Here is a 27776-nt window from a genome sequence, read left to right as displayed (position 1 = left end):
AATGACGACAAAAGACGCAACAATAATCTTGATTTAGACCTTTATTCAAAATGTTGTTTTTAAGCTTGATACTCTTGATCAATCAGGCGTGAAATAACCAATACTGTAAGGATGACGAACACCGTTCACTGAAACGGATGTTCTCAGGGCTAAATCTGACACAGTCAGTGTGACACAAGCGTTCGGTGACTTAAAGGAAGATTCGCAGGAAGACTCGTCATTTGATCCGGTACCAAGTCTTTCAGCAGCACCGCTGAGCGACCGAGTCGTTTTCTTTCTCTTCAATAGCAGCAGGTTTGTTTAGTGGTTTTGGTCCTGAAGGCAGACGGGCCTCGGTGCTGGAACACTTGAACTTGGTCCCACATCCAAAGGCCTGACTGTGCTGCACTGGTGACTGGTTTCATAAATAGTATCGCTGCAGTTTGTCCGGTGCAGTGGAATGTTTGTTTGGATATGTGGGGGGGTGTACAGGACCAGTGCTTCCTTAATTTTCCGAAGACTGGCTCGTAGAAGCACCTTTGACAGCTTTCGGATTGATAAGGCCTTTACAGTGTATGACCTGGTTTGAAAGGAAGATACAGAACAAGGGACACTTCACATTCTACGCTATCAGAATATTTATACTATCTGGGAATTCATAAGTTTCAGTAAATCAATCATTCAGCTCTTTTAAGTGGACTTAAGACAGCGATGAAAAGCTGGGGGCACATAAATGCCTTCGCTTTAACTTTTACAGAAAGACTCGAGAGTGACTGTAGAACTGTCTCCTGAACATAATCAGCTCAGTCGGGCCTCCATACTGTCGAGTTCAGAGAAGTCTTAAATCAAGATGCGGAGCTCTGTGTCGATCCTGATGAAATATTCAAACGGCTGGTGTTTCAACTTCCTGAACTCGATGAGCATTAGGCCAGACGGGGAAATCTTTTGCTTCATTCTGCAGAAAATTGCCCAAATGGAAACAAAACCAAGTTTATAACCAGTTAAATGTAACAACTTGTATATATATTGAACTAAAGATCTGCATTGTTGAGTGACTGAACGTAAAAAAAGACAGAATATACAATACATGCATTGTGTAATTTTGTGTTTTTGCAGTTCTAAACACCATTTTAAAATAAAAATGAAAAAAAAACAGACACGTGTGGGCTGTGTAGAAGTCCTAGAAAATAATGCTGTCATCAGAGGGATCATATTATAGATTCATTCATTTTGGAGCAAAGGTTTTCCCTGATGCGAACACCCATGCTTGAAGTGCTCCCCCACTCTGCAGCAGTGTGGCGAGTACTGGAAGAATTCCCCAAAAACTTTTCTATAAATACGAAAAATCCATCCCAGCACTTCCGGTGTTTTTCTACCCGCGTCTCTAAAATCTTCCGGGCATTCTGAGTGGAAACATACACGCGGCCCTACCACGATCCATTATGTAACCTGTCCCTTGAACATATACCGTACTGCAGCATTGCTGACTCTTAAAACAGTCATAAAACAGCAGATATACAATACAAAACAACTGCCAGCATTAGGCTGGAAGTGGATAAAAAGAAATATTTACAAACAAGGCATAGTGTTTTTGTTTTTTTTGTCTTCTTTTTTTTTCTGGAACATTTTAAAAGGTACATGCATGCATGATTTTTAAGTAAAAAAAAACAAAATCTAAGCGTGATCACACAGCTTTCAAACTGACAAGGAATGTATGTCCTGCTGGTTGCTACGGTAATGTCAAGTCTCTTCATATTAAATTACCTATAAAAATATATATATAAATAAAAAGGTGAGGGTACTGTGTTGCGAGAGCTGCAGCAGCGGTCAACGTTGAGCTGCACTGACAGAACGAGAAAGGAACGGGGTGACGGGGGGCCGGAGGAAACAAAGGTGGCAGTCGAGAACGAGGGATCAGAGGGAGAGCTGCTGATCCGGCTCTGGAATGTTCCGCTTAGGTTTTCCGAGCGCTCCTCGTGTGCGTGTGTGTGTTTAAGGCTGAGACACGGCAGTGTGTGAGGCTGTACTCAGGCTGAGACGGGGGGGGGGGGGGGGGGGTGCAGATTCTAGAAGCGCGTGTCACTTTGTTCTAGAACTTTGACAAAGCTCGGTTCTACAGTTCTACACGGAACCCAGGCGCAGGCAGGCTGGGGCTGCACCCTCCAGGCACTCTACAGACTGTGTGGGTGGAGCGATAGCCGTGGCACATCGCCCCTTATGAGGGAACTCTTTCTCCAGCTCGAAGACGGAGGGCCGTGCCGGGGAGCTCTGGATGCGGCAGAGTGGCACAGTGCAGTCTCGCTTCTGACCCTCGGTGTCCATGTCGAGCAGCGAGCAGCCCACCTCCGAGGACAGCACCATGCTCAGGTTCTGCGCCGTTTTCTCCCCAGAGTAGTGGCCCAGGGAGTAGCTCTTGTTGCGTCCGCGCAGCAGGGCCCATGTGTGGGGTTTGGCCCGGAACGACACCGGCCGCAGTCGTGGGGCGCCCTCTCGAATCGGAGGCTTTTCATCCCTCTCTTTCTGCTGCTTCTTCTGCGTAGCAGGAGGCGGCAGAGTGGTCGGGCCATTGGCTGGAAACAAAGAGAACAGTTAGGTGACACATTTAAACCCACGTCCTCACTTCCCTTCCCCACCCCTGCTGTTACTCACTGTTGTGGTTGGTGGTGTACTTCTTCCGGCGCAGACGTGTTCCTGTGATGTGGTCGCTCTGCTCTGGCGGCTGGCTTTGGGATTGCACTGGTGTGTGTGTTTTAGCTGCAGTCTTGCTGCTCGGACTGTCTGTCGACCCTGCTTTGCCGGCTCTGGGTGGCTCTGTGTGGTGATTGACGGCGACATGCTCAACCTTCCCAGAACCGGGCTCCGGCGCCTCCGCCTCAGACTGTAAGAGGCACTTGGTGGAGTTGCATTCCATGATGGCCGACATGGAGACGAGATTGACCGGCTGGGTGGAGGTGTGGTTTGAAGACGCCTCGTCCTTGCGGGAGCGACCGCCTGGCGGTGAGGTGCTGCGGCGGAACCGAGTGGCGCGCTGAAAGAGGCCCTCCTTCTTCTTCTTCTCTTTCTCCTCTTTAGGAGGCTCGGAATCCTCCCCGGGGGCAGAGTTTTTGAGAGCCTCCCTGATGTCATAACCGAGCACAACAGAAGCCAGCAACGAGCCGCAGCCATACAGCACCGAGTCAGTCCTGCGGCGAGCTGATGTTCTTTTCAGGCTGTTGGTGGGGGTGAGCTGCGGGGTGGTGGAGGTGGATGAGGTGGAGGTGGTGGTGCAGGGGTCATCGGTCGTCTCTTGGGGGCCATTCAGACTCGCTGCACCAACCCCAGCTTCTCCCAGGCCGTTGTTTCCTCCGGGGCTCTGAGGCTGCTGCTCGTCCCTCCACAGAGGTAGATCGATGTACACCTGGTTGGGGAACTTGAGCTGCTTTGGTTTGGAGCTGCTGTCGGGACATTCCTGGGAGTGTGCCTCATCTTTACCCGCCCCGGCTGAAAACGCAGAGGTGGAAATCACAAGATAGTCTACCAAATTCCAAGATTTTCTAAATGTGAACCCAAATGTCAAATTGCACAGAAACACACTGGATTTTCAGCTCACCTTGTTCAACAAACAGGGCAGCGAGGGGCACGGACTTCTGGGACTTCATCAGGCTGGTGGACCAGGGGTTACTGCCGTCTGACAGAGGACGCACCCTGAAAACACCACAAAAGTACAGCTGAAACTAGGCAGCGGACTGTCTATCCAAAGCGGACAGAAACAGTTCTGTTGAGCCTTGTCAGGGCTTCTTTTTATCATTGTGAGAATGCTTTAAGGCATTCTCACTATGAAGTTCCTGTTTCTCTTTATTATTATTATTCCGCCAATTTTTCGGCACCTAACTACTCCTGCATACTTTCAGCTATTTCTACAATTTTGGTATCAAAACATTCAGTTCTTTCAGCAGATTCCTGCTATCATTTGTGGTGTTTTTAACTTTTACGCTGTTTAAGATATTCAACTTTTATTCAAATTTTCCTGTCATTCAAATGAATGGAAACTGCTTTCAGCTCTTCCAAATCATCTTCCTCTTTCCAACTATTTCTGCATGCTTTCAGCTAGAGACACCATTCAAACTTTAAATGGGTCACAAGACATTCAGCTATTACCAATTGTTTCAGCTTTTTCAAATCTTCAGCCAATTTTGAAATATGACAGTTTCAAAAACATGAACATTTTTGCTCCTTCTTGATTTTTATGAATAAGCACTAGGGGTGGAACGGTACAAAAAACTCACGGTTCGGTATGTACCTCGGTACGGACCCTACGGTTCGGTACATTTTCGGTACAGTGCCGAAGGAGGCGTGTAGCGAGGTTCGAGCACATGTAATAGATATCTGAATCCTGCCTCTTCTACAGTGGAATATGGACGCATAGCAGATGCGATGTAAATTCCAATTGCTTTGGTAATTTTTTTCGCTCTGCATGTATTTGTATCCAGGGGTTGTTGTAATACATTTGGGAGACGTAATTGGTCGGGTCTTTTCATGGTTCTATAGAACGCATCTGACGGAGGTGTTTGGTGGTCGGTAGCTACGCCCCATGTCATGCTATCACGGCTGAAATGTTTCATCATACCACACAGACAGAACCGGCACTTGTTTAATAAGTTAAACTTACACGTTGTCTCCTTTGTCTGCGGCGCTCTGCTCTCCTTTCTTCCTTCATGAAACGAAGAAGTATCGCCTGCGCTTGATCCTGACTCTCTGTGAGCTCTTCCAGCCTCGATATTAGACGCCTGATGTGATGTCCATGATTAATCATGCAGACCATGAACACGGTGGCCTCCCCGCTCTCCATATTAGCTTCTTTGTGGTGTTTTTTCTTCTCTCGGGTTTTGTTTTGTTTTGTTTTGTTGTTAAATGTGGCGCTAACGTAACACGTCACTGACGCAGACGGCTGCGCGTGGCGCATCAGTCCCGACTCATGTGCGAATGCAGACTGAAACAGCTCCACTGGGGAAGGACAGTTATCAGAACGAAATTCGAGTAGGACAGTTCTGATAACTGCGTTCTTATAACTACTCTGTCCAAAAGCGTATATCTCTGCGGACCAATCAGAGCTTGCATGTGGCAGTGTTTAAATGGGTCCTGAAGGAAACTCTTGCAAAACAACAGTTCTGTGTTCAGATCAATATTAAACTTCCGTACCGTGTGTATTCTGCGTGGCAATGCGCGTACCGAACCGTGACCCCCGTACCGTGACGGTTCGGCATGAATACATATACCGTGCCTGCCCTAATGAGCACACAGCTGAGTGTGTGCTGATAAGTTTCAAATTTTTCAGTTTTTTCAAACAAACCCTCTAACTTTCATACAGTTTAACTTAGAGAAACAAATTATACCTTAAAATGTAGGAAAAATTGTCCTCTTTCAGCCAATGTAACTACCAAAGAGCTCACATTGATAGAATTTCAGCTATGAGCCTTGGACTGAGATCAACCTCTCAAATTCTCCAATGTTAAGTTTGGCCGTACACAAAAATCACAAAATCCCTTCAACCAATACCTTAACAACAGTTTTTACTGCTAAAATTGAACTATTTTCAGCTTTTTTTTTTAGCATGGTCAGCTATCCCCATTCAGCTCATATGCGTTCTCACTGCTGTTTTGCAGGAACAGCTCTTTCTAGTTCAGTTAATTAATTGTTGCGCATTGTTGGTGTAGACCTCACCTCTCAGCAGCGGCGGGCCTTTCTTTGCTCTGCACTGAACTGGGGCCCCAGGTTCTTCCTTTCTTTTTGATTCCCTTCTTCACGTCATCAAACTCCTCTGGCCTGAAGAGGGTGCTGCGGCCCCACGTACGGTTGCTCTCGTCTTGAGTAACTGCAAACATGGGATCCCAAAATGACAAACAGCCGCAGCAGGCTGTGGCTGCAGAGGCCACAGCCTTCAAAGTAAATGTGGTGTGGACGTGTTAGAAGGATTATGACGGGGATTGTGCCATCTGTTACATTTCTTTCTTTTCTCACACTCTCTCCTCTTGTTTTTAACTCCCAGTAGGGAGTTCAGGGATACTTAAGGATGTTCCAAACTGGATAGATGGAAGTCTTTAATTAAACGACAAACTCTAACTGTGGAATATTAAGACAGATGCTGTTGACATACCCTAAAATCTCACTATCCACTAATTAAACTGATATAAAACAATGAGCAGTTCAAAATGGCAAAAAAAAAGCCAAAAATGCTTTTTACAGCGCTCGGTTAGTTATTGGAAAGTTATTAGTGGCTGTGTCATCCTCACTTCTTTAAGAAAAGTCCCTGTCGTGACATTCTGACAGGCAGCAAACACAGTTGTCTTGTTTTAAAAACACAACTCGTGAAAATCTGCCCAGTCTGAGAGTACAAGCCCTGCTGAAGGTAATATTTCATATAATATACTATAAAGGTGCCAAAAAAACATATTTTCTTTCCTCTGACATAATCAGAAGGGAAAAACACAGTAAACACGGGCCATGAAACTAAAGAGGGAGACAACACACACCTTATCCTGCAGCTCAAAGCAAACTATAAAAAAAAGAACGAAGCATCTTTATCTCCTATGAAGCCCACCTCCTATGATGCAGAGTTAAACCCCAAATAACCAGCAGAACCTGCGTCTCGTAGAGCAACTACACTGCAATGTGTTTTTGTCTTTAAAGATGCCATCAAATCCTCTCTGTTGGCAGTGACACAGTGAATCTGAGCAACAGTGTGCATGCCCTATCTAAATATCTTTATCTACCATAAATGCACATGAGGAATCTGCTCCAGTTATTATAGGGCGTTGGTGCATGACTAACATCTTTATTAAACTGTTCAAACAACTGGCGGGGTACTTGTGGCTTTGGCTTTTGTCCTCCCGGCTCTTGGCATCAGTAAGTTGAAGTGATTTCTTCATTGCTGAGTTCTGAGTCATTTCATTTTCAAATAAGCGGATTTGCTTATTTGCCTGAAACAATCAGACCTCACATTAGAGAGAACGTGAGGATGAGGAAAACAAACTGAACTCACGCTGAATGGCTCGCAGCCGGGGGATGAGTGTGGGGCTGCTGGGAGGGGAGGAGCTGGTGCTATGAAGGCTCCGCCTCTTGTCCATGGAAGGTGACGCCTGCACGGTGATCTTGTGTTGGAAGTCTGCGATGTGCAACGTGAACATAGGGACAGGTGCAATACAGTTACTGCAATCTCAGATGAATGACAGAGTGAGTACTTTAAGTATAGTACATAGTGATGATCTGAGTGTGTCAGCTTTCCATGATATTCTCATAAAGACTCTAGTGTACAGATGATAAAACATTAGGGTGGTTACTTCATTTCATGTTTTCTCTCCATGTTCAAGACAAAGCTAGATCCACTAAGTAGCCAACATGACTGCCACTTAATCAGAGCAGCATGAAATCTATCTGCTAATGCAGCGTGCCACCAACACACGAAGCTATCAGCGGACAGCACACACAAATCTCCTGAACTTTAGACCTTAAAGTCAAGTCAAAACATCCAGTTTTGTCTGCTCACCTGAGGGAAGGCTGATGCGGTTTCCATCCTTCAGTTTAAGGCGAGAGCGTTTGAATTTGCCTTTCCTCTTCTTGACGTTGGGCTTGTCTTTGTTGAGCTGGAAAATGAGGATGTTGAGCTCCCTCTCCAACACGTTGATCTCCCGCTCGGCCAGCTGCTGCTCCCGACGCTTCAGCAGCTCCTCCTGAGACTTCTGCTGCAGGGCGGCCCGCGTCAGCTCCTCCTCCCTGGAACGTAGTTCCTGCAGAAGCCAGGATGCGTTAGGGTTAAACAGGAAGTCAGACGACTGTTCTCTCCATTTTACAGTAACAGGGATGAGGGAACAGTTGGGGTTTTACACAAAGACCATCATGTCTCATCTTGAACTGAACACTGACATTGGCCAAGCAGAGATCTTTTATTATCGCCAGAGAGTCCAATTTCAGATCATAAAAACTCAGAATTGCACACCATAACCTTAAGATACGTTCCATAAACTGAACGCTGTATGAATGCTTTTTGTGGCTCTGAGAAAGTGAGTCGCTGAAATCAGGATGAGTTGGGGCAGGAATTCACAAATCTGAGGGTTTAGAGGTGCAAAGGACAGAGCTTGCCACGAGTGGCTTAAAGTTACGTTCACAAACATAACACATCCCAATCACTGACCTAACGGTTGACAGTTGAGCTGAATTTAAGGTAATCTGGGTTCAATAAACAGAAAAAAGGAATAGGAAAGAATGGAGTACGACAAAATGTTTGATTTTTTTTTTAGGGCTAGGCAACGATTAAAAATTTTAATCTAATTAATCACATGATTTCCTTGATTAATCGCATTTGTACGCAAAATCCAATAATGAATTCAAAAGTAGTGTAAAGCTTTTAGTATTTAGTTTTATTTTAAATGTGCTGCCATATAAATGAAAGTGCCATAACATTTGTTGTGCAAACACACTTTTAACATCAGCATCTTTCTGTAGTTTTTATGTAGAAGCCTCGCTCCACTGTCTGTTTCCTTGAATGACTTGCTGCTATCAGTTGTGTGTTTTGCCTTTAAATTATATTTTAGACTGGAACTACTACGGTGAGAAGACAGTTCAACTTGGCAGTGTTTACAGATGACTTTGGTTCTGTCGACTCCGCCGTCTGGAAGAATTTTAAAAGAAAAATGGCCGAGTAAAAGTTCCGTACCCTTCTCCATGTTTGGTCGATCCGCCAATTACTTTCTTTTCCGGTTCCGCACTAGACAGCAACAGACTTTTACAAAATAAAAGCCTATAAAATAGGGGTGGTTTGTTGTGTAGTGGGTTGAGCAGCCGCCCCATGTACAGAGGCTATAGTCCTCGCTGCAGCTGGCCCCAGTTCGAGTCCCGCATCAGACGGCCCTGTGCTGCATGTCGTTCCCCCTCTCTCGGCCCCCTGCTTAATGCGCTTATCGCAATTATCGGTGTTAAATAATCAATGCGTTAACGCGATAATAATGAGTTAACTAGCCCAGACCTTTTTTTTTTCACAGAAGTTCACTGACTGGCTGGAGTATTAAAGAAATACAGATATTTATATCTCCATTTCACATTTTGAAGATAAAAATGTGGATAACATATGTGGAGAGAGCACTACGCGCCCACTCTAACCCTCTCTGTCCACTACTGCCCTTCAGTCATGTGTCTGTTTCACATTAGCTTGCAGTGATGTGGGTGCGTTTTTCTCTAGGGAGCGAACAGGAGCACAATCCTGTTAAAAACAAAGTCCTTGAAGACATAAGATAGGCGAGGATTATTATATAACTCCATCAATAACAAGTTGGTTACAGGAGATTACCGCCTTTTGTTTAAGGCTGTGTTACTACGCTGCACAGTCTGGTCTCCTCCCATAGTTTACCCTTTATTCCTCCCTCCGTTTTTCTATTTAATTGCTCTCAGCTCAGTAATAATAATCCTTACTGGATGACTTCAATAAAGCAGCTTTACAGTCAAGCCCCTTCAGCCGCCCACCTAGACACAGATTACTGGGAGATGTTTACAGGAAATCTGCTGATGCAGGAGCTAATTCTGCGAGTAATCTGCTGAAATTTATCATGGGAAAATACTCAATAATAATCACTTTTATAAGGTAAAAGATGGTTTACCTAAATGAATAAACAAGAACAAAGCGAACGATACACTTTCGACTGAAACACCACGTGTCGTTCAGTTCAGTATTCGCTGACTGAACCTGTGCTGATCCGCTGTTTCTATAAACACTAATTAACCCCCACGGTAGACTCACACACAGGAAGCAGATCAACGTCTTAACAAAGGGGAAGTACGCCAAAGCACCTCAGCATTATTGACTCATTTAGTTAAACATCCAATTAGCTTATCCACTCAAAGTAACCAGTTAGACTTTCAGTCAATATAAAAGCTGCCAGGAGCAATGCATCATAATTGGATTTGATAACATATTAGTTTACATGCTTCATCACTAAAAGATGAGAGAATAGTGAACAAATAACCAATGGTACTTTATCTATAAAGAACATCAGATATCTAACTTCCCACACTGAGTGAGGCAGAGGACATTAAACACCACCTGCCAGCCTTTGTGTTGTGTGCGATACAATTTGAAAAGCTCCACACGTGGAGTACCTTCTCTTTGGTCCTGAGCTCGTCAAACATCTCCTGGATCTCTACACGCCAGTCGTCCTGCATGCTGTGGAAGGAGTCCTGCGGCATGGTGGCCATCACCGCCTCTTCGATGGCCGACAGCTGCTCCAGGATGCAGGAGAAGGAGGGACGCACATGGGGGTCCTGGTCCCAGCACTCTACAGCACAGTGCACAGATCGACTGGTTAACATACACAGCAAAGCTGGACCCATGTTAATCACCGATACCACAAGAATCTAAAAGCTATGTTGCAGTTTGTCTGATCATTTCAGTGCAGCGACGAGGTATGGGCCGGTATGAGATTCTGACCGTATGATAACCTGAGGCAAAAATATCACGGTTTCACGGTATTGTGATTACAGCTCTAAAATGTGTACTTTGAATGTTTGTATTTAAAAACAATAAAGATGGAAAAAAACTTTTCCATTAGTTATGAAATAGTGTGCTTCAGTGGACACACTTGGGAATTATATTATTACTTTCAGGATGCAATAATGATATTAACAGATCGGTTTTATTTAGCGCTTTTCATTTAACTCAAAGCCACTTCCAGTGAATGAAACAACAGCAAATTCCCCAAAGTTCTGCCAATCTCCATCAACGAGTTCTGGGAGTTGACATGGTCCCTATGCTGTTTCAGTGCAGTGTGGTACAGGTGCCTGTACAGACGCACTTCTTCGCTGAGCCTGGATTCGAATTGGTCCATCCTGTTGGTCGTTTTCCGCACGTGCCAAGATACACATTTTGACTGGTGCACGACTACGCGGCAACCAAAAAAAACTGATGGGGGGAGAAGTTCGGGGGGCTCGCCTCCTTCAGCCATCATACAGCCTGCAGAGCTGCCTGCTTGCCACTCACAGCAAGCGGAGGTGCGCGGGGGGAGGGGCACTACGCTGAAGCTGCACACGGCGTGAGGGACCTCCACTTTCTCTCTGACGAGACGCCACAAAAAAACAAACAAAAAAAAACTAAACGTTCACACCGCAGGGATGGTATGACAGAAAATTTTAGCGGTTTTGAAACCTTGACTTTTTAATACCGTGGTATACCTTGAAACCGGTAACCGGCCCATGCCTAGCAGCGACCCTGTTCTTCTTCTGTTGATCCTAAAATAAATGTGTTAAAATTCTGCAAAACACACACACACACTGTCACGTAAAAAACTCTCAAGTAAAGGTGACTTAAAGTAAAAGATCTCTGGGTATGTGTTAATAGTTACATCCAGATGCAACAATTAAAGAATCAAACATAAAAGAACCAGGTTTAGTGGTTTGCCGGGTTATTTAGGTGGGAGTGTCCTTTTAACGAGGCATTTCAGGGCTTAACCTTTCTATGATTTAAATAAATTGAGAATGTCTAAAATGTTGTTCACAAAGACTTTGGTCACAGTTACCTTCCATGAGCTTGGCAAAAGGCTCGGGGCAGGTAGAGGGGATTGGCAGAGTTAACTTATTGACTGCTACGCCGTAAGCAACAGCCAGGCCGTCAATCCCTCGATATGGCACCTCCCCTGTTAGCAGCTCCCACAGCAGGACGCCGTAACTGGTGGAACGGAGACGAACGTCAACAAAGCACCGAAAGATAACGTCTGCCAGATGATTGACTGACTGATGAGATATTTTAGTCATGGGGTCTGTATACAGTGTGACATATAACATACCCCCAGACGTCACTGCCTTTGGAGAAGAGAGACGACTTGATGACCTCTGGGGCCATCCAGGAGTAGGTGCCCGCTGCGGACATTTTGGTGGTTTTGTGCCACTCCCTCGCCAAGCCAAAGTCAGTGATCTTCAAGGTCTTCCTTCCAATGTCGTCATTCTCAATTTGTTCAAGTAATAAAACTGAAAAAAAAGGACAACAGGTGAAAACGTCAGAGTGGGATTAAAGACCAAACATGGACTAAGCTAGATGGGGGAGAAGGACATGGGGAAAGAAAAGTGGAAATACAGGATTGGGATGAAAGGCACAGATGTGAAGAGGTAGCAGAGAGGCTGATACAAAGAGTGGGGGACAGGGGAAAGGACGACTGTGCAACTGAGGAGATGATAGTTGATATTCAAAAGGGCCAACAGTGGTATACAGCTCATTTATTACTGTAGTAACAGAAGACTGACAGCACCACAAAGCACCTGTCCTCCAGTCCAAAAACTGTTTAACACATCAAAGACGGAAGGAATCCTCCGAACCTGCTGGTAACACTAAACCTGGCCTGAGAGCGCCGCCACAGTGAAGCCACAGCCCACTGACGTAGTCAAGACCATCAACGCCAATCAGGTGCTGGAGAAAGAAAATGACTAACAAACACGCAGTGAGCATACCATTTAAGAAAGATTTACATTTTAAATGCATTTTTCAAACTAATTCGAGAGCTGTAACAGGAGGACTTTTAGTTTACAACTCACTTCCTATTTTTACCTATTGATCCGTTATTTACCTGTTGTGGTGTGTCGCTTGTACAACGTGTACTCGTACGTGTAATTCCAACTGGTAATGACACACTTGCCACACTCTGAATTCAATGGAAGGAAATACAAAAAATAAATAAATAAATAAATAAATTGACACATAAAACTGTAACTGAGCAGGATATTAACTTTGAATCGTTTAAATTTGTTTACATCAACTCAGACTCAAAGAAAACCAAATGATACAGAACTATTTTGTGCCTAAAATCAAACAGCCAATTCCCGACTAAATCACCAGAGGTGAGCCTGCCCTGCATCAGAACCAAACGGGTTTGTCTGTTGCCCATTCTCGACCTCTTTACTTTCAGCAAACCTAGTCTGGTAGTTTTCTACATATGTTAACGGTTATTTCTCAGTGCATGAAGGTCAAGACTTAAATGCACGAAACAATCCTTGAGGTGCCTTAAACTTTAAACTGAAACCCAGGTTTTTAGTTGAGAAATATTAAAACATCCTTGGCTCGAACTGCACTGGAAACGAGAAACAACTGCTCGACTTAAAGCAAACGTGACTTAATTCAAATTTTATAGACTACACGACAAATATAGGCCCAGGCTGGATGTTCTGTGTGTTTGTGATGAGACAAAGCGTCCGTTTGGAGTATAAACATCTGAAGAGGTGTAAAATGAGCTAATTACATTACCAAGGTGATCAAACATCTAAAATTCACTTTCAAATAGGAGACAGGGAACATTTGCTCTTTTAGAAAAAAAAGAAAATACCAGTTAGATACGTAGTTAAAAGGTTAGAATATGTAAACAAAATAAAATAGAGTACAAGAAGGCAAAAAGGCGACCAACAACATATCAAGTGAGCACGTTGAAAACATACAAAACTATTTAAGCTTTTTGAAGGTTAGCAACAACTTTCTAATTCCCATTATTCGACACACCAGCATCCTGGTTATCTCATTGATGAACAGCATGCAGCTTCTTCAATGAAGAAGCATCAGTGACCAAAACAGATTCTTTGGGTGTCATTTTACACATTTGTTTTTGCCGCTGCCAAGATTTCCTCACGTTACAAACAGTCCCGTTTCATCATTTACACACAGACGTATCACTGCAGGTCAAGCTGTGTTGACTCTGCACACCAAACACAGCAGGGAAGCTAAAACTTCAGTCTGAATGCCCCTTAAGGCGCAGATGTGTCAAATTTACAAGTTTTTCAAAAACAGAAGAAAAAAGTTAACAACTTGGTGTATTGTTGTTGTACACAATTCGTGGTAATATTCCCATGGGAAAAGGCTGCATTTATGAATGTAGAATGAACTCAAGGGATCCAAGTTTCTTGACAGACTGTATCACAATGAATGAACACCAAGTTGTTAACAGCTTTTAACAAAGGCTTTGGGATGCTTGTGGCAAATATTTAGCTGCACTGTGTGTATGTGTGTGCGTGTGTGTGGGATATTGTCACACACCAACCTTGAACTTACTCCTCCACATCAGTACAAAACAAACATTTTCTGGATTTCACAGTTGTGGACAAACAGGCACACATTTTACTTGAATAATTTATTCTTATAGCCATCGAAAGGTTTTACCAACAGTTAATGTACTGATATCCAATCCTACATATTTACGAATTAGAAAGGATGTTTGTCACACCAGAAGCTGGTCTGTTGACAGATGTAGGAGGGTAACAACGAAAGATCGCAGCTGACCTGAACAACTGATAATATGCCCACAAATATGCTTCAGGCCCTTGAGCCAAATGCAAAAAAAAAAAAATAAAACAAACAATTTAATAGCACAGAAATGCCGCTCAGCTTCATTTAGCACTTCAGCAGCAATTTTTCTCTAACCTGCATTTCTGCGTACTTTGGGAACAGGTTGATATCAAATGAAAGATGCTGCAAATCCTCCAATAAAAACCATGATTCAATGGAAAACTAGTCTTCTTATAATGGAGCCAGACAGGAAAGGAGAGAGAATGTCTTCACCACTTTTACCTCATCAGGTCGATGAAATAAACATGCCGTTTTAAACATGTTGCTTAACTGGATTAGCGTTTGTCAAGGCTTATTCTAATTAGGGGTGTAACGGTATGAAAATTTAACCTCACGGTTATAGTGACCAAAATTATCACGGTTTTCGGTATTATCGCGGTATTTTTAAAAGTGTGTTCAATCTGTTCAGAAAGCACTGATAGGCCTACACAAGCTGAAAAAAGTGCAACAGTGTTTATTATATTGCAAAATCTTATCAAAAACATCAGCTTTTGAACTATTTCCGAATCTGATATTACTGTGGTCTGCCCCGAGTGGAGTCCTCTGCTATCATGCGTTTTGGCCGCGGCAAGTCTGCACAGTTTCAGACTGCGAATGTTGTTGTGTTTATTCTAAAACGAAATACAGTGTTACAGAGCGAAATACAGGCTAACGGGGTGAAATACAATCTTACAGGGCAAAACACAGGTGAATTTGGGCGATTTTGAATTAATTTCCCGTCTGAAAGTTACAATTCCATTTCAAAGGGTACATTCCGCGATTTCCGTCCGTTTTCCGTTATCGCGGAAAATCGTTTGCTCTACGCATGCAAAGAGATATTGTAGCCTACAACTGTATGATAAACGCAACTCAAATGTGCACCCGTCTAGCTCTGAGGCTAACGTTAAAGATGTGTCCCGATTAGCTCCACACTAACACCACTGAACGAACATGTGCATGTGCCGTAGGCATCTGTTTAGATTATTGACACGTTATTAAAAAGTTAGACAGACGGATCATTGCATTCTGCTTCAACCCGATGTCCCCACACCATGCATTTATTTATGCATTTGAGCTGAAACGTTAACGTTAACTTGCGTTGCATTGGCTATACAGTTGTGGGTGATGATCACAGAGATGAGCAAGGAGATTTGACGTATTGCCACCTTTAGCGGAAACTTTTTTCCTGCATGTTCTGCAGACAGGATAACCATCTTCTATCAACTGTCCCCCGGCATGCTTATAAAAAACAAAATATGCCCATACTTCGGATTTAGTCCTCTTAGAGGGCTGATAAATGTCCTGACTCTGAGTGCTGTCATCTACACCTTCGGCCATGATTCCAACTTCAAGAAATGCACGTTGTAGGCTGCGCAGTGAGCATGCGCGACAAATTAAGAACTCGGATGAGGCTGGGAAGGAATAAACTCACAGTTTTCATACCGTGTTATTAACCGTGATATTAATGATATTTGAAATGAACGCGGTAATTGTTATCGTTAACACTTTTTATCGTGGTTTACCGTCGTACCGGTAACCGTTACATCCCTAATTCTAATAGTCTACTTTGCTGCGAAACCTTCCTAACTGTGTGGTCGAATTCTCACTGCACTGCACTGCACTGCACTGCACTGCACTGCACTGCACTGCACTGCACTGCACTGCACTCACCTCAGTGCTTAAGAACTTTCTCCCTCCATCTTTACTTAACCCTGTGACATTTTCCATGCAGGTCAAGACCTTAATGAATAGATTTCTGATTGACTCGCATATGAAAACACAGGTGCATGGAAACGAGGAGAATGGGTGTTTATGTGCTAAGTTCCAGATTTCGTTTGAGGTATTTAAATAAAGTATCGCTGAAAAAGTTGACAAGTCATCATAGTAGTAACAACAAGAACTTGAAATAATGTCCTACCCCTTCCACAGGCCTGGTACCCTCAGCTGTTAAAGGCCTCGGCCTCTATTTGAGGAAATACTGTAATGTGTGGAACTGATTATGTAAAATAATAACAGCACATCAACCATGCGGGCACTTCAACGTGCACAAATTCTATCTGGGCCCATGAAGGACAAACTATGGTCACAAAAGCTTTAACTGGAACTGAAAGAATTAGTGGACTGTTTGACAACAAGCAGGAAAACTATGATATTAACTCAATTACAGTGTAAACACAATACAGGCAGCTTTTTTTAAAGACAATCCTTATTACACTCAGTGTAACACTGTAGAGGTAAAACTGAGCCGTCTAAAGCAGAGCAATCTCAAATAAAACACTGAAATATCTTGACGTCTTGGCGACCACTTTGGTGTCTCACTGGCATGCGACAAATTCTGTGATATCAGTGAGTTTTACTCACGCAAGGAAAATGAGAGCCGTGTTAGTGTCACCAATGACATATGAAGAAATAGCTGCAGTATGACTGAGTTGATATGCTTATTCATATCATGTGCTGTTCCAGCTGCGGTAAAAACAGCGGCGATCAGGAGATCTGACACTTCAGATCATTAACACAAGCTAAAAATGAACTCAGTACATATAACGTATATAATGACAAGTTAGTCACTGTTCTCGTCCAACAGCTGAGGATGGATCAATGATAAAGAAAAGCACGAGGCTTAAATCTGAATCCCTGCTCATGTCTCAGGGAGAACTATAAGGTTGCTCCAAAGAAATCGATGCTTAAAGAAGCCACAAAATGTGCTGACATTGCCTTAAATACCAACATTTGTAACCTTCTGATTAGCCATGAATAGCTTCTCAGTAGTAGCGACGCAACTTGACAAGTTCCCAACTTAAACTTCACCCTTAAAGCGGCACTATGCAACTTTTTCATGGTCATAAAATTGCTTGGCAATTATCAGATAGCTTGGCTGACCTGTTCTGATGAAAACGGTGACATTTCCATCTCCATCTGGTGGCCCTAGCCCGAAACAGCGCTTGCAACTTTGCCTGTGGCGCCGCGTGCTTTGTTTACCTCTGGAAGTCTCGCGACACACGAGAGCCGAGAACTACTGCTTCACGGCAGGTCTAAAGGGCTCTGAGCCGAGCCAGGGAGCCTGATAAGACACACCTCTCTCCATTAGCTGTCGACGGCTAAATTGAATGTGGTTAGCTTCTAGAGTAGTAATATATAATATGGCTAGACTGTCGCCTTATTTTCTACGGAGCTCCCCCTACAGCTTTGGGGTGTGTATTGCATGGTAAACAAACCCCGTATTACTGAAAGTTGCATAGTGCCACTTTAAAGCTGTCGACACAGGTGACACTTAATAAGCACGTCCTGCTCACTTATAAAGCAGTTTAAACAAAAACTTGCAGTTACGGGGTGACGCTTCAGATTTCTCTCGGTATCCACAAGTATTTTTGTAGGTCTGGAAATAAATCATCGAGCATTTTAAGCGTAGTGAGACTCCTGTGGGTCTTCATTAATAAAAGGGGTGTTGGTGCCATTACAAGCCTCAGGCACAGAGGGGATCCTCTACCCAGGCTTCAACAATAGGAATTCCATTACAAACAGGTTTCACTGGACCAATGATATACTTCAACTTCCTGTTGTCAAGTCTTCTCTCAGTGATTCCATAGATTCCTCCCAGCAGACTCTGTGGGCTTATAATGACTTAAGATGGGTTAGTTACACAACCTTGAGGAACAGTGGTTTTGGGATAAACTTGTCTGTGTTGATTGGCCTATAGAATATCATGCCAAATACTTTCTTTGTAGCTCCATGTTACTTCAGTGTCAGCCCTCTAGAAATGTCTCATAAAAGACCTAGCTCCTGTCTACATGACTCCATGCTGACGTTATGCCACAAGAAGCAACTTCAAACACCTGCCAGCCATTTTGTTCGCCTAATGGAGTCTATTAGCAGTCAAGCTAACAACACAACAGTACACAAGTAAACCAGCAATTCTGTGTAATATGACTGATAAAGAGTTACATGTCAGCAACCAGTGTCTACATTGAAGCTTATAAATCAACATGTCTGATTGATCAAGCTCTGGATTTTAAGTGACTGTCAAAGAAATTACATTATCGATAAAATCTGAACTAAACAAAACAGAAAAAAAAAATGTAAACAATAGTGACTGGAGCTATTATTTTCTGGAAGGACTATTACTACTGAGGAAACACGACTTTACAGTTCAAGCCATATTGTGCTACCGGTATGTAAGTTGATATCGTGTTCAAGCGACTCTGATAATCAGCATCTAAACAGATGCCCAAAATAGGTTAGAGAAACCTTTAAAGAATAACTTAATGAAACAAAAGTTAAGTTTCAAAAGCCATTTTTTGTAAATGTAAATGATGGATATCTACATCTAACGGAACAATGAGCAGTTCTCAGAAACAAACAGCACTATTAAGGATATTCCACCGTCCAATAAACTGAGAGCACGTCTTAAAAAGGCATCATCTTACTTTCTCATCCCAGAAAGTGCCTCAAGTTTCAGCTCCAAATATCACATAGATCACTCTGTCAGATAAAACAAAAAAAACAAGGCATATCCACAGTTTCTTATCAGCATAAATGACCATTTTAACAAGGTACCACATTAAAAGGAAAAGACAATTTACTTGGAACTGACTCTACAAGTTTCTGGAGTTCGACTGGAAAGATGGAACAGTATTTATCCTGCATTGTGTTTTGACAACAGTGGAGAGCACCGTCTACCATGTCCAAGAACAAAGCATATGACATGCATCATTTTCATCATAACCAAACTGCTCCCAAAAGACCTTTATGTACAAGGAAACAGAGCCAGTTATCACTTTAAACACATTAGCTGTGCATTGTACTAATGTCATGGACTTTTCCATTGATAGAGTGATTTTACGATGTCGAACAACAATAATCTACTTGGTCATCTATAGATCAGACAGCGAGCAGCCATAAACAGGAAATAAAACTGTGAGGCGACTGTTCATGAATGCATTTTTGCTGGTTTCCACAACACAGGAACACTTCCCCCTTCAATCTCATGAAGCTATTGAAGCTCATTTCAGAAGAGTGGGCAGGATCATGAAGCTTCTTAAATGGGATTCATGGTTTCCATGATGGTGCGAGCAAACCGTTTGGGACTCTGCAAACCCAAACATGTGAGCTGTGCAGAGGCTCAGTGGACATGGACATTGTAATCGTGTACATTTTTGAGGGGTGGATATCAAGGCCTCGATGGCAAATTTTCTGCTAAAAACGAACGCCCACCTTGTTCTTCTGCTCCTACTATTATTTGTCTTGTATATTATTTTTCTGAATAGAGATCGATCAAGGTGAATGTGTAGTAGAAATATCTGGGCTGCTATGTCACACAGGCCTCGCGGTCAACCAACACAAGAGCATAAATTCCCTATTTAGCCTGAAAATTGATGGTTACTGTGTTGACGTGTTACACCTACACACAAACAAGGTTTTCACCATACAGTACGATGCATAATATCTTATTAGTAAAGTGGTAAAAAAGAAAAAACTAAAAGACTGGAGCCATCTCATTGATAGGTGGTGGTAAAACATATCTTGTGTCTAAAATAAAGCCTTTACATCTGAGCGAATGCTTGAACTGTGGCCGGTGAGTCTTCAGTGTGGTCTAAGGACTCTTTGAGGAAGTGATTGAAACCCAGGTCTTACTACTCATTTAAGAACTGAACACTCACACATTGTCGCATACTTCTAAAAACGGCTTCAATTTAGAGAAAAAAAAAGACAAAAACTCTCCATCTGTACCCCACACTAGGGTAGTTTCTATTGACAAGGTAAGCCAATTTGTCTTTTGGGCTTCTCCATCTTTTTATTCAGAGGCACAAAGCTATCATCAGGTATCGTTGGTGAGGATATCAAATGTAAAGATCAACTGAAGCCCCTACTAAAATAGACCAAGTGCTTGTGTCAACTCTTAAAAAAAAAGTCTAGTTACAGCTTCAATAAAAATTTGATCTATATAAGAGAATTTGATCTTTGTAGTTACTGTTATACTGACTTATCACATCTAAAAAATAGTCAGAATTTAGACTTTTTGTGTCTCTGTGCACTTCTTTTTTTTCCCAGTCTACATTTTCTCACTCTTTTGAATAGAAAAAGTTTTGTAGAGGACAACAGCTCAGCGCAATTGGAGATGGATATGCCTCCAAGGCAGACCCCACCCTCAGTCCAACCCCCATTTAATTCCCCCTTCTAACAGTGGATCTTGAGGCAGACCCATCTCTCATGGTGGGACAGTGGGAAGATCAGAAGCAGGGCTGCTGTCTTCAAAGCAGGTCCCACGCTTCTTCCCATTGCCCCCCCCCCAAAAAAAAAAAAAAACCTGACTGCATCCAATGATACCAAACAGCCTCAATAACTCTCAACATTTTCAGTATTATTCCAAAGACATAAAGTAGCCCCAATGTGTACAATTTGGATACGTCCATACATACAGTATTTCCTACATATAATAAAAACATTAAATACACAGACGCCTAGAACAGTGATAAGAGGAAATGCAAAAACAATTAGATTGTTTGAAAGCTCCTTTGTTGTTTTTGGAGCATATTTATACTCATACTTTAGAGTAGGAGCTTTCCCAACAAGAGGGCAACCATCTGTGATGTACCTGTACAGTTAGGGAACAGATACAAGGGCACGGTAATCGGTTGAACATTTGAGTGCGACACCAGAATCTGCCAGTGGAAATTGGCCAAATTAAACAACAGCATCTAACCGTAGCTTCTAAAACTTAAAACAGAGGAGTCCCAGGGATTTTGACAGTGATGCCCAGAAAGCTGACATGAAACAGGAATACCGATTTTCACTCGTCTACCAACCAACCGGTTGGCCATTACATCAACTCAGTGTTCCCGAGCTCACGCTGTCCTTTTCCAGCCCCCATAATGCTGAGAGAGATCATATAGATGTTTGCTCCAAATCTGCCTTTTTCAACTATTCTATTTACGAGCAACAATGTGTCAAACTATGTTTCTCAAGATGCTAATAAATTCATACAACTTTTTAGTTTACCGGCACACGAAGAAATAAATTCATACTTTGAGATAGTCATAGCTGCTGAATAAATTCCGATCGGAGCTTCTTAACTTGACACGACGTGGACCAACTGTTCAAGCATTAGAGCAAGAGAAGGCTTCCCATAGTAAGAAGAAACGAGGCTGCTTCACACACATTCAGAGTGGTCTGTCTCTCCTGGTGGAAATGAGTGCCCCCAGGCATTCTGGTTGATGGGAAAAGGATCAGGGCTAATAGTCGGCTAAATCCATCTATCATGGTCACAACTCTCTGGGCCACTTGCTCTTTGTCTGCCCTCTTCCTCTTTTGGTTTAGGTCTATAGAAGCTTGAATTAACCCGTAGCTTGGCTAATTAAAAGATATCAAATGTTTAAGGTGTGCAGTTGGTGCCTTCTGCTGTATAAGCATCCATCATTGTAGTAGTGAGCTACGCACAGGAATGCAGAGGATTGGTTGATTTGGAAGGCAGCTCTTCTCAGCTGTGGGCCCTTTTCCTTTTCACCCAGCCCTGCAACAATAGGTGCAGTCAGGGAGAGGTCATAAAAAACACAGTGAAAGCATCTCAACTCCTCCTCTCTCCCCTCTGCCCATTCTCTTGTCACAGAAAAGACAGGCAGTAACTGTCTGTGTGTCACCAGGGGTAATTGTGGGAAGCCAGAGAAAGTTGCTCTGCAACACCTAGTCAAGCTTTGGTAACTTTACCTTTTAAATTCCACTTATTCCAGAAAAAAACAAAGTAAGACCAATGAAAAATTAGAGGCCCAAAGAATTATCAAGCTCGGTTTTCCTCTCCTGTTGTGAGTTTTATTAAGACCAAGTCATTAAAAACAGGGTTTCTGAGAGATCCTTCTGCTATGCTGTTCCTACAGAGGCTGGCAGTGTAGATGAAGTATATTCACACCCAGCTGGGTAGCAAGACACATGGCTTTTGTATACTAGCAAATAACCCTAAATATAGAACATTCATTAGGCAGATGTTTTGGCTCAACGCAAAGTATTGTAATCTGTTGTCTCCCACTATCAACTGCCTACTAATTATTTGCCACTTTAGTTATGACTTGAAAAAGTGACCTTCATATTTATATTTGAGTTTAAAGAGAGGGAAATAACAGGTTACCTATAATCTGCATAAACATTAACACTTAGACCCGGTTGCTTTAAATAAGAGTTCAAAACAAAGTCTCGATATCAACGTGTGCACTCCACTTACAACCTTTCTATGCACTACTTTTCCTGTACCAACAAAAGCAGAAAAACCTTCCTGTGTTCAGTGAGAAAACAGCGAGAGGGGGAGCAGCATGATGAAGGCCAACAATAGCTTCAGATTGATGGGAGACTCCCGTCGCATGTGCTCTGAACAGAAATGTTTCAGTGGCGTTCAAGCACACATTCCTGGCATACTATCGCTCACACAAAGATGCAAAACTCCAAAGTTGATGTAGGTTATGTGTGCTGGCTCGGGGCCAGGTTTCAGTGTGGCTTCTTGCACTTGCCGCTGCTCCATGGAGTCTGTGCCAACTCCAAGAAATTGATTTAAATCAAAGTTGTGTAATGAGATAGAGGGGGAGGACAATGAGGTGATGTAACAAATAAAACACAAAGTAATAAATCCCGAGTAGATTAAAATGAGCAATACATATATTCCAACTCCTTGATATGACCTCGCCATGTGCAGAGATTCAAAATAATTAAAGCTCTTTTATTGTGTTTAAAGGATATATATGAATTCAATTCGAGTAAATTTACAAACTCAGACCATGCCGTGGGAAATCTACCTAGCTTTGCAAATACAGTTGCAAAGTAGTTTCAGAGCAACATTGTACATGTCACCACGAGATTATTAGTACGCCACATATCAGCGAGCATGCAGTCGGACAACGTTTGCGGGCATAACTTTTTAGTTGGTTTTGATCTATTCAACAGGTTGACGTCATTATTAGCTTGAAAGTTGTCGGCAAAGAAGCAGACATGAAAAATAATAAGCTGCAAGTGGGAGCAGAATGGAACAAGGAGAGGAAGGAGAAAAATAACAAAGTAAGAAGGGAAACCCCCTCAGTTTGTGCCAATAAAAGAGTACCGCTGCTCTCTGGGAGATTAAATATGAACGGAACAAAACAAAACGAGGGCTTTGAGACCCTCCGAGTCCTAGCCATTCTTTTGGCCACAGTAGCCTAGCAACCGCTGCTTGACCAGTCCATTGTGTAAACGTATGTTAAGCTTTTATCCCTCATTAGCAACATTCCTCCCTGCAGGCTGGGATTTTACAGATTAGGTTGAAAAACACAAAAGAGATTGGACAAATCTTGCTGACTTCCAACATATTACTTTACAGGCTAATCATTGATCAAATAGCTGAATGTTTGTCTGTGTGGAGCATGTGTACATTGCGAGCTGATAATTGATAGGCAGAGTAGTTCAGCAAAGTTGATCTGTATACATGTACCTGGCTACGTCTTGGTTAACACTGAGACGAAACAACTTGATAAAGAGATACAGGCAAAACACAAGACGTTTTTCTCATTAAGCACTAAAAAAATTATCAGCAACCACTTATTACAGTGTCCATCTTCTCTCAACCCCCTGTGTAGTTCATTCTCACTCCTATCTTTAAAGTTGGCTGACACATAAATAATGCCAAGGCAAGTGGACAACTGGTCCACAGATGCAACAACTTCTCTAAGCTGCATCATTCTAGTGTTTTTTTTTTTCAAACTAGGAAAACAACCCAACACACCACAGGGTGCCATTTGAGAGTTTGTGTGTTAGAGAGAGTCTTTTGTGAACTCGCTGCCCTGGTTCTAAGCAAACACTTACAGCTTCTTTCACTGTCCTTATTCAGATATGTATGTTGACCACACATGTTCAGACCTCTGACTCTGACACAACCCTCTGCGTGCAACTACTAACAGCATCGTTGATAAAGTTAAGCTTCTGAGCAGTCTCTTCTCATTTTAAATTCGCACCCTTTACTTAAATCTTGTGCTTACTCTGGGTCACAGTGAGCTGGCAAGACAAACACTGACTTATGTTAGCAGCACTGTGCCTGTTCGGGGGAGTCCGTTTGTGTATGTTCACCAAACATCCGATTAGCTGAAACAGTCTAACAGTAGTTAAATCCTTTCTCTCCATCTGCCCCATAATTTGCCACTAATCTTCATCTTAAATACGAGTACTCGTAGGGTTGTTCGCTTCCACACCGTTGTTTATAACAATTAATGAAAGGGGTCATGATAGTTTGCAGAGACTGAAACTATTCTTCATCCATTGTGTATTGCAAATAATATTGAGTGGAGAGAAATATTAATTGAGAATATTGACAACATCTAACTTTTTGCAATGATTGTGCTGTCTGAGGCCTTTACTACGGATGCAGATTATGTTTATGGTTAAAAATGTTGTGATAATCGGCGCATTTAAACCTGCCTGCACAAGTTTCCGGGACCCGGTGCTCCTGGTTAAGTGTATTTTGTGTACATTTCACAAGTTTAGCCTCTACATTTACACTGACTCTCACAGCTGGAGATAAACAGACATCATTACACCAGAGTTGCTCCCCACATGGCTCCAGGCTGATAAGGGTCTCTAATCACAAAAGGGAGAGATAGTGTTTGGAGTCATATTACACACATAAACACACCTGAGTTGCAGTGAGTAGCCTGTGTCAGTGGGTATGTGACTCAAACCCTTTTTGCTCATCGAGTCCTGTCCATTCATTATTTAGTCCTGGAAACTAAAGTTTGCTGGCCTGTTGTCAACTGCCAGAACTGGCACAGTAGGCTTACCGCTCTGAACCAAGTTGAGCCTGTGGTATTACAGAGACTCTCAGAGTGTGCCTTTCAAGTGCTATACAATTCAATTAATTTTTCTCAACAGTAACTCTTATAGTTATAATAAAACCACAGCACATTTCTCCTCTGACTAGACCATCACTCTCGCTTTCATTAATGTTACCTCTGATAAATCCTCTGTGTCACTTCTTTTTGTCCTGTGAACTCTGGCATTGGCTGTTTAAGCACATGACCTGACGGTGTGTACAAAGTGTGTCAGGTTATGTGTTTGGTAAATCAGCGCCTTTATTTGAACAACATTTCAGCTTTAGATGGAGAGGGGGTTGAGAAGGTGTGTGTGTGTGTGTGTGTGTAGGGGGGGGGGGGTGCAGGGAGAGCAGCCCAGCTGAGCAAACTCTTCACTTTATTTCACATCCTCTCGATGGCATCCCCCCACCACTTCATACACTGAAGACTTATTGCACCATTTTGAATCCATTCCAAGTAAAGGGCAGAAACGTGGTGAAACCTACGTGGATTATGGGATTTCAGCAACCCCAGTTGATGCTGTAATAACAGTGTTGGGCTGTCATAATTCATAAGGAGCTAGAGATTTATTTTTAAACAAGGATCGGTTCTCTCTCTAATGACACATTAAACAGTTCTATTATGTGTGACAAGTTGCTACATGTGAAGTTGCCAAAAGGTACTAAGAGACTGTCAGGGGTTAAGGATAACTGCTTGAGACTGTTAAGAAGACCAAAATATATGTACAATTTACAAAAAAAGCGTGGTGCATGTGTAACAGGTGCACGGGCTCCCAGTGAAGCCTGAGGACTTCCAACGTGTCCGTCTTAAGCACACGTAAAAAAAACATACAAACTCCAATCTTTGCTTACTGTTGCTAGACTTCAGGTCCCGATGGATAATTGGTACCACGGCCTCCTCGTGTAGATACTGCATCCCGCGTGCAATCTGCACGGCCCAGTTGACCAGGATGTGTGGAGGGATGCGCCTTCCGGTCAGCACCCGGTTCAGTGTCCCGCCTCGAGCGTATTCCATGACCAGGCACAGGTTGGGCTCCTCCAAGCATACCCCTTCCAGTTTAATAATGTTGAAGTGCTGCAGCATGGAAAAGAGCTTCGCTTCCTGTTTAACACTGCCGGCGGTGGCCGTTATGTCCTCATCTGGGTCATGCCGAGCCGCTTTCACTGCAACCTCTTGATCTTTCCATGTGCCCCGGTAAACTTTGCCAAATCCACCCACGCCTATGATCTCCTCTAACACCAGTTCGCTGAACGGGATCTGGACGGGCGAAGTTGGGACTTGCTCTGGTGCCCCAACCGACCCGCCAGCCGCGGGGAGACGGTAAATAGCGGGCTGGTAAGTAACATAGTTGCAGGGGAAAATCCCGACCCGGTGGTTGATTTTGCCTGTCCACCATCCTTCATCCCCAGAGATCGCAGCGTCCTTAGACAGGACCTCTACCACGTCCCCTCGCCTGAGGCTGAGTTCGTCCTCGCCGCTTGCCTCGTAGTCATAAGCGGCGGTCCACAGGGATCGAGTCGGGCAAAGCGGGGCAGAGTGAGCCCACGCCCGGACTGTTGGGGACTCTGTCCAGGCATGCTCCCCGGTCCCACCGCCGCACGGCCGCCCTTCACCGTTTGGGAAAGCGGCCTGCGAGACATCCATTTCTCGGTGGCCGTAGCGGCACCATAGGGTGCAGAGCTATTAGGCCAAAATTAAAACTTTAAAAGAGTAACATGTAACTGTCTACAATCCCCATGCTGTCACATTTGTGAGGCTATCCGATGATAAGAGGGGATTTCCCTGCGCAGCACACGACAGAGTCAAACTGTGTCCAAAGTCCTGTGGAAGATACCGAGTGTCTACTACCCTCTATCCACGTCGCCACTCCGGTAAAAGTGAGGGTCAATGAGTAGCTAGCGAGGTTGCTGGTGGCTAAAGTTAGCCAAATTACGGTCCAGCAGACGCCACACTTTATGGGCTGGCGGTTAATTAGCGACACAAAGCTGGAAATGATCCATCCATGACTCAAATCATCTCGGCAACGACATTATAACCATCTCAAAACAATTACTGCCTCAGCTTGAGGCTAACGTTAACCAGCTGAAGTTAGCTCTTTACCGATGGAGCTAAGTTACCAGGTTTCAGCAGGTGCCGCAGGAGGTGCACCTGCACCGTCCACTCCGACCCAACACACGGAGCCTCTGAGCGCCTGCTTTCCTCTTCAAAGTCGCTAGTACATTGCATGTAGTCAATGTCCAGCGAAATGGAAAGTTTGCTTGGATGTTTGTGGACCTTTAACAGGAATTCCCAAAGCATTCCACACTTTTGACTAGCGGGTTAGCTTAGCATAGGTCAGTCCGTTGACTGGTACAGCACTTGGAAAAGTTGCTTTTCTCCTCTTTAAGACCGCTTACTCCAAAGTTTATTTCTCCTCCGGGGGCGCGATGAACAGCAAACGGCTGAGGGCTTAGAAAGCGCACAAAACATCCTGGACTCCAGTGCTACAATACGGGGGTAAAAACATGGGGTGAAGGAAAAAAAAAAAAAAAAAAAACCTCCGTAAACTTTAATCAAAACAAGCCCCCCCCCGCCACCGTTGTCGCCAAGAGGAGTCGGTCTCAGCAGTGGCTGGACCGAGGATCTGAGGACTCTGTTGCTGCTCTCGGAACTGGCGGTGGTGC

At 43.4% G+C, this 27776-nt stretch overlaps 1 protein-coding gene across 1 annotated transcript; it reads right to left on the bottom strand.

The window, feature by feature from the left end:
• Nucleotides 1-23: 23 nt before the first annotated feature.
• Nucleotides 24-27724, bottom strand: map3k21 (mitogen-activated protein kinase kinase kinase 21). Its single transcript, XM_075478787.1, has 10 exons — nucleotides 25965-27724; nucleotides 11784-11964; nucleotides 11517-11665; nucleotides 10105-10280; nucleotides 7502-7742; nucleotides 6998-7120; nucleotides 5680-5830; nucleotides 3569-3663; nucleotides 2629-3459; nucleotides 24-2549 (listed from the first exon to the last, which is right to left on the bottom strand). Exons 1-10 carry the CDS (start codon nucleotides 26755-26757, stop codon nucleotides 2101-2103), a joined length of 3189 nt encoding a protein of 1062 aa, XP_075334902.1. The 5' UTR covers nucleotides 26758-27724; the 3' UTR covers nucleotides 24-2100.
• Nucleotides 27725-27776: the final 52 nt, after the last annotated feature.

The sequence above is a fragment of the Odontesthes bonariensis genome, chromosome 2, assembly GCF_027942865.1.
Source record: "Odontesthes bonariensis isolate fOdoBon6 chromosome 2, fOdoBon6.hap1, whole genome shotgun sequence".
NCBI classification, from domain to species: domain Eukaryota; kingdom Metazoa; phylum Chordata; class Actinopteri; order Atheriniformes; family Atherinopsidae; genus Odontesthes; species Odontesthes bonariensis.
This window is presented reverse-complemented; position numbering and strand designations above follow the sequence as displayed.

Bases quoted from the DNA above. Each gene is read 5' to 3' on its own strand.
- map3k21 (XM_075478787.1), bottom strand. From the start codon at position 26,757: ATGGATGTCTCGCAGGCCGCTTTCCCAAACGGTGAAGGGCGGCCGTGC. The intron at 10,281-11,516 runs GTAACTGTGACC...ACTGTGCTGTAG, and splicing joins TTTTGCCAAGCTCATGGAAG to AGTGCTGGGACCAGGACCCC. The intron at 7,121-7,501 runs GTGAGCAGACAA...TGCACATCGCAG, and splicing joins CCGCATCAGCCTTCCCTCAG to ACTTCCAACACAAGATCACC.